The sequence below is a fragment of the Babylonia areolata genome, chromosome 27, assembly GCF_041734735.1.
Source record: "Babylonia areolata isolate BAREFJ2019XMU chromosome 27, ASM4173473v1, whole genome shotgun sequence".
NCBI lineage: Eukaryota > Metazoa > Mollusca > Gastropoda > Neogastropoda > Buccinidae > Babylonia > Babylonia areolata.
The window spans coordinates 4,691,268-4,699,034 of record NC_134902.1 but is presented as its reverse complement, the minus strand read 5'-3'; the positions used below and the strand labels follow the sequence as shown (position 1 = coordinate 4,699,034).

Below are 7,767 nucleotides of genomic sequence, written 5' to 3'. Positions count from 1 at the left end.
TTACGCATACCCAGATTCAAACACTCGACTGTTGGCCGCCGTTCTTTCTCTGTCTCTGGACCTTGCGATTGGAATGAACTTCCTCTTTCGCTTCGTCAAATCTCCACACTCAGCTCTTTCAAGTCTGGCCTTAAAACCCACCTCTTCCCAAAATAGCCTCCCTTCCCTGCCTCTTCCTTGTCTTCAGTTTCTCCAGTTTTAGAGTTATGCGAACGTGAGAATGACTGGTGCGAAAGCGCTTAGATTTGTCTATGCACAAGATTCAGTGCTATATAAATACCATTATTATTATTATTATTAAATACCATTATTATGTCTCAGTCATCCGAAAGACTAGACGCTCAGTTCGATTTTCCAGTCAAACTTTGGGAGAAAGGGCGAGAGCGGGATTCGAACCCAGACCCTCACGGACTCTCTGTATTGGCAGATGAGGCGTCTTAACCGTTCTGCCACCTACCTCCCTTTCTGGTTGACGGTGAGACTCACGTGACAGTATCTGGAGCTGGGGCCGTGCAGGTGCCGGCACTGCTGGTCAGGAGGGTACAGCTGTCCAGGTATCACCCCTTCCACCCCGGGTACCCCCCACTGGGGCAGGGCAGTGGTCAGACACTGGGCCCCTGACCTGTTGGATAACATCACTGCACTAGGGGCATTCCTTAATATACTAACACTCGGAACATTCCAAAACAAAAACAAGAGAGGCAAGGCCTTCAAGACTCACTTGTGATAAATTAAATCCCCTAGCATTAATTACAGAGTAATTTCCCTTTTTTACTATCTGCCCCAAAACGTTTGCAAAATAAATAAAAATCCCATGCTTATCAAAAGAAGATCCTGTTTGAACAAAAAATGATAATAATGACTCCTCTTGTTGTTGTGTCAGAATAAGAGGTCAAAGTGCCAAGTTTAGAGAATACAAAAAATATAAATATAACAGTAAATGCAGTTTGCATATAATTAGGGTTCCTTTTAATTTTTTTTGTGCCCATCCCAGAGGTTCAATATTGTTTTAAACAAGATGACTGGAAAGAACTGAATTTTTCCTATTTTTATGCCAAATTTGGTGTCAACTGACAAAGTATTTGCAGAGAAAATGTCAATGTTAAAGTTTACCACGGACACACACACACACACACACACACACACACACACACACACAGACAACCGAACACCGGGTTAAAACACAGACTCACTTTGTTTACACAAGTGAGTCAATGAAACTATAACAAAACTCAGCTTGAGATAAATCCTAGGAGACGGGCGTCAAATCACTTTCACTCCGTTTCCACTCCGGAAAATCTGATTTCCTTCATACAAACCGGAACTTCCGGCAGAACGAGACACGGAGTGATGTGACTTTACGCACGGCTGCTGAAGAGGCTTGTCTTTCGATCAGTGGATTTAACCCTGCATTGTACTGGTAAGTTTCAGTTTCAGCTCCTCAAGGAGGCGTCACTGCGTTCGGACAAACCCACTACACGCCACTCCGCATCTGTAGGGCAGATGCTCGGCTGACCCGTAGCATAACCAGCGCGCTTAGTCAGGCCTCAGTTGAATGCATGCACACATGATTTTGTGAACTTATCAACAGAGTGGGTTTCTGCTACAGAATTCTTAGATACGTGCACTGACGTGAAGTTCATCAGCATCGAACTAAAATCTAACTCCCAGTCGGGAGAGAAAAGGTGTATTTGTATTTGTTGTATTTGTATTTCATTCGGGCTGCTCTTCCCAGAGAGAGCGCGTCGCTACACTACAGCGCCACCCTTTTTTTTTCTTTTTTTTTTTCTTCTTCTTCTATTTTTTTCCTGCGTGCAATTTTATTTGTTTTTCCTGTCGAAGTGGATTTTTCTACAGAATTTTGCCAGGAACAACCCCTTTGTTGCCGTGGGTTCTTTTACGTGTGCGCTAAGCGCATGCTGCACACGGGACCTCGGTTTATCGTCTCATCCGAACGACTAGCGTCCAGACCACCACTCAACGTCTAGTGGAGGGGGAGAAAATACCGGCGGCTGAGCCGTGCTTCGAACCGGCGAGCTCAGATTCTCTCGCTTCCTAAGCGGACGCGTTACCTCTAGGGCTAAGACGTTCACCTGCCAATAGTCAGAGTCTGTGAGGGTATGGGTTCGTATCCCGCTCTCACCCTTTCTCCCAAGTTTGCCGCCGACAGAAAAAATCAAACTGAGCGTTTCGTCATTCGGATGAGACGATAAGTTGAGGGGCCCATGTGCAGCACGCACTTGGCGCACTGAAAAAGAACCCATGGCAACGAGAGTGTTGTCCTCTGCCGGGCAAAATTCAGTAGAAGAAATCCACTCTGATAGGTACATAACTTGAATATGATAACCTGCAAGCCCTCAAGGCCTGACTGACTAAGCGCGTTGGGTGATGCCGCTGCGTCGTGGTCATCCTGGCATCTGCCTAGCAGATGTGGCACAGTTTCAGTTTCCGAGTAGCTCAAGGAGGCGTCACTGCGTTCGGACAAATCCATCAGTATACGCTACACCACATCTGCCAAGCAGATGCCTGACCAGTAGCGTAACCCAACGCGCTTAGTCAGGCCTTGAGAAAAAAAAAGGTGAATAAATAATAGATAAGCTTACATAAATAATAATTATAATATAAAAAAGGTAGTAGTAATAATAATAATAATAAATAATAATAATAATAAATAGATAAGACAACAATGATGATAATAGATAAGCTTACATAAATAAATAATAATTATAATATAAAAAAGGTAGTAGTAATAATAATAATAAATAATAATAATAATAAATAAATAAAAATCAATAAATAAGACAACAATGATGACAAATAAGCAAATATGATGATAAATAAGCACAGCGTGTGTGAACTTGTCAGTCCGAACGCAGTGACGCCTCCTCCAGTTGAGAAACTGAAACCTGAAACTGAAACTTCTGACCCACTAGTCTAAAAATAGATGAGTGTTCTCTCACCTGACTCCCAGCGCAGCGCTGACGTGGCGGGTTATGGCGCGAGCCGAGCAAAGGGAGAAAAGCCAGGGGTGGCGGCTGTTGGCTGCCGTCAGGAGTTGTGTGCCCCCCGCCATGATGAAGCGATCCGCCTCGCGACAGTTGTTCCCCTTGCCGTCATGCCCCGCCCCCAGGCTGTCAGGGAAAACGTTGATTGGTTGTAATAATAATAATAATAATCATAATGCATACTTATATAGCACACTATCCAGAAATCTGCTCTAGGTGCTTTACAAAAACGCTTTGTTGACATAAAACATTACATCTATGTTACATACACACACCAAAATATGACCACACACACACACACACACACACACACACACACACACACACACTACATACATACATTTTAACAATACATGTGTATCTAACAGCTACCCTAACACATACGCACACATAGGCAGGCACAAACTTACATAAACGCACGCACACACAATACACATTCATATACATGCATGTAGTTATGTACACATACATATGTATACACACACAGTCAAGCACAGCTAACGCAAAGGAAGTGGACTTGCCAAACAATTGAACTTACTGCTGAGGGAAAAGGTGAGTTTTGAGACGAGATTTAAAAGATGCGAGGGAATCAGTTCAAGTGTTAGGTTTTGATGGATTGGGGGGTCACACGCGTGCGTGTGCATGCTTGTGCGTGCGTGTACATGTGTGTGTATCAGTGTGCGCGCGTACGCGCATCGTTGTTATCGTGGTCATAGCGACAGCAGTGCACGCGGGCACTAGACGTAACTGACCCGTGCGCCAGTTCATGAGCCGCCGTGAGCACGGATTGGAAGGCCCCTCTGTCCTCCACCAGGGACACACTGACACCTCCACACACCGTGCCCACGCTCGCCCGACCTGAAAACACACATTTCCCCATCTCCCCGCAGGTCAGCATACTACGTGCAGACCTGTTGTCAGTGCCTGAACTGAAACCCCCTTCAGTCGTGTATATGCTACGCCCGGCCAGAAGATCAAATACGCACGTTAAAGATCCTGTTATAATGTCAGCGTTCGGTGGGTTATAAAGACAAGAACAAACCCAGCATGCACACCCCGACACACGGAGCATGGCTGCCTATACGGCCGAATAGATGAACAAAACGGTCATACACGTAAAATACTGCATGTCTGCATGCCGTATACTGATGTGTGTTTGACTGAAACCTGATTGAATGACAGGAAACGAATGACGAGCGGTCACTGAAATGGCAGCCGTCAGTTCACCTCAACCCAGGTAGGCAGCCTGTTGTGCCAGTCGTGACCCCGTGTTTGTAAAGCGCTTACAGTTTGGTCTGCGATCGAGGATAGGCGCTATATAAGTATCCATATCATCATTGTATCGAATGAGTTTATTCAGGATGAGCCGAGGGCGCCGGGACTGTGGCCGAATCGGTCAGGATGGTTCAGGGCTTTCTGACCCAGTGTTCACCAGTGATCAGGGTTCGAAACCCCCGTTTCGGCATCAGGGGTGACGGGCGTCATAGCCGAGTGGTTAAAGCGTTGGACTTTCGATCTGAGGGTCCCGGGTTCGAATCACGGTGACCGTGCGCCTGGTGGGTAAAGGGTGGAGATTTTTCCGATCTCACCAGGTCAACATATGTGCAGACCTGCTTAGTGCCTGAACCCCCTTCGTGTGTATACGCAAGCAGAAGATCAAATACGCACGTTAAAGATCCTGTAATCCATGTCAGCCTTCGGTGGGTTATGGAAACAAGAACATACCCAGCATGCACACACCCCGAAAGCGGAGTATGGCTGCCTACATGGCGGGGTAAAAACGGTCATACACGTAAAAAGCCCACTCGCGTATATACGAGTGAACGTGGGAGTTGAAGCCCACGAACGCAGAAGAAGAAGAAGGCATCAGTGATGTTGTGTGTCCTTGGGGAATGCGCCTAGCTCTGATTCTTACTCACTCCACCCACGTGTGGACGGGTAACTCACTTCGGACTATGGGGAAGGTTAGCGTGGCGGACGCCCGGGAAGGAGAGGACTCAGTGGGCCCCGCCTTCCTATGCCGCCCAGCCTTAAGCACGGTGGATTCACTGTTAGAAATCTACTGCTAGAATTCACCGCTGCCGCGCTGGCTGAAGAAAAGGCTTGGGGGAAAGGGGGTGGTGGTGGTGGTTGTGGGGGGGGTGGTGGGGGGGGGGGGGTGTACGACCTTATTTTGTTATTGTGTTCATTATGTCGCATTACTTTTTTCTTTTTTCTTTTTTTTTTTCTTCTTTTGTCACAACATATTTCACTATGTGAAATCATCCCTGGGGAGAGCGCGTAACCACAATGCAGCGTCACCCCTCCACCCCCCCAACACACACACACACGCGCACACGCGCACACACACACACACACACGCACACACACACGCACACACACACACACACACTCACACACACACACACACACATACACACACACACACACACACACACACACACACCCCTTTTTTTCTCTTGTTTCTGTCTGCATGTGTATTTGTTTTACAAAGAGGATTTATTTACAGAATTTTGCCAGAGACAACCCTTTTGTCGCCGGGGGTTCTTTTACGTGCGCTAAGTGCATGTTGCACACCGAATCTCGGTGTATCGTCTCATCCGAACGATGACTAACGTCCAGACCACCACCACTCAAGGTCTTGTCGGGGAGGGAGAAATTCTGGCAAGTGTGAGATTCGAACCCATGCCATCAGGAACTCAGGAACTTCTTGAGCAGACAGACACGTTACAATTAGGTCACCACTCCCTATGTCTTTCTTAATCCTTTCACCGCCAGTCAATTTAGAGTACAAAATTCCCTTGTTGTACAAACACAGAAAAGACAGTGGCTCGGAATAGCTGGGGATTCCCCCCCTGCAGTGTATAGAAAATATGGCCCATCCTACCACCGAACATTAAGTGCAGTAGGTTCATGGATAACAGACCAATGAAAAGTCACCTTTTAGTGACATGGGGTCCTCTACCACGCCTGTGCATGAATGCGAGCTTGGCGGTGAAAGGGTTAAATAGTTCCGGTTTCGACGGGCGCAACAGCCGAGTGGTTAAAGCGTTGGACTGTCAATCTGAGGGTCCCGGGTTCGAATCACGGTGATTTCTATCTATCACTGAGGGGGAAAAAAGCAACAACAACAACAACAAAGACAACAACAACAACAAAAAAGCGAGCAACTGTTTACTTCGGATTTCAAAACTTCTGGACGTGGAAAGTCCATGTGGAAGTCGAATTGCTAGCAAACACACTGACACCCACACCCCTTTCCCCGCCCCCCCTCCTCCACCCCCAACACACACACACACACACACACACATAGACAGAGACACACACACACACATCAATATATTGATATCTATTTATTTTATTTATTTTTTAAATTATTATTATTATTTATTCTTTCTTTTTCTCTCAAGGCCTAACTAAGCGCGTTGGGTTACGCTGCTAGGTCAGGCATCTGCTTGGCAGATGTGGTGTAGCGTATATGGATTTGTCTGAACGCAGTGACGCCTCCTTGAGCTACTGAAACTGAAACTGAAACTGATCTTATGCTGCACACGGAACCTCGGTTTATCGTCCCATCCGAATGACTTGACGCTCAGTTTGGTGTCCCAGTCTTCTTCTCCTTCTTCTTCTTCTGCGTTCACTCGTATGCACACGAGTATGACCGTTTTTACCCCGCCATGTAGGCAGCCATACTCCGTTTTCGGGGGTGTGCATGCTGGGTATGTTCTTGTTTCCATAACCCACCGAACGCTGACATGGATTACAGGATCTTTAACATGCGTATTTGATCTTCTGCTTGCATATACACACGAATGGGGCCTGAGGCACAAGCAGGTCTGCACATATGTTGACCTGGTGAGATCGTAAAAATCTCCACCCTTTACCCACCAGGCGCCGTCACCGTGATTCGAACCCGGGACCCTCAGATTGACAGCCCAACGCTTTAACCACTCAGCTATTGCGCCCGTCTTGTGTTCCAGTCAAATTAGAGAGAAGGGGCTAGAGCAGGAATCGAATCCAGACTCTCTAAGACACTGTTATTGGCACTGAGATAAGCGTCTTGACCATTTTGCCTCCTTCCTTCTCTCTCCCTCCTGTCACTAAGAGTGATATAGTTACTGCATAGAAATACCGTATTCACATGCATGTGTTTGAGCTTGCCTACATGCACGGACGCTTGTGGGAATGTATGTGTACGGATTCGAGTACAGACAAAAGCCAAAGATATGTACTAGCGTATCTATGTGTGTGTGTGTGTGTGTGTGGTGTGTGTGTGTGTGTGTGTGTGTGTGTGTGTGACAGAGAGAGAGAGAGAGAGAGAGTCAGAAAGAGTGAGACCCTCAGAAGTACTGTTTACCAATCGTGTAGCGGAACAGGACTCCAGTATCATTAGTTACCAAGTCGTACCTGAAACATGAACACACACACACACACACACACACACACACACACACACGTGCACGCCCGCACGTGTCTCTGTCTCTGTCTCTCTGTCTGTCTGTCTCTCTCTCTTTCTTCTTCTTCTTCTTCTTCCCTGCCACCACCGCCCCCACCTACACCACTCTGCCACATTCTAGCTATGTCTCTCTCTGTCTCTCCCCCGCTCGCCCCCCCCCCCCCTCTCTCTCTCTCTCTCTGTTCTGCCACTCTCTGTCTGTATGTCTGTCTGTCTGTCTGTGTGTCTGCTCTGCTGGTCTGTCTGTCTGTATGTCCCCCTCTCTCTCTCTTTCTCCCTCCCTTTCGCTCTCTCTTTCTATCTCTC

General features: G+C 47.1%; 1 protein-coding gene across 1 annotated transcript in view; it reads right to left on the bottom strand.

Moving 5' to 3' along the window:
- Positions 1-453: 453 nt before the first annotated feature.
- LOC143301546 (metalloprotease mig-17-like) overlaps positions 454-7,767 on the bottom strand; it is a 9,361-nt gene continuing 2,047 nt past the window's right edge. Inside the window, exons 3-5 of the mRNA XM_076615925.1 lie at positions 3,758-3,916; positions 2,961-3,131; positions 454-622 (exon numbers count right to left, since the gene is read on the bottom strand). Of these exons, the coding sequence (XP_076472040.1) occupies positions 454-622; positions 2,961-3,131; positions 3,758-3,916 (499 nt within the window). The remainder of the gene's footprint in view (positions 623-2,960; positions 3,132-3,757; positions 3,917-7,767) is intronic.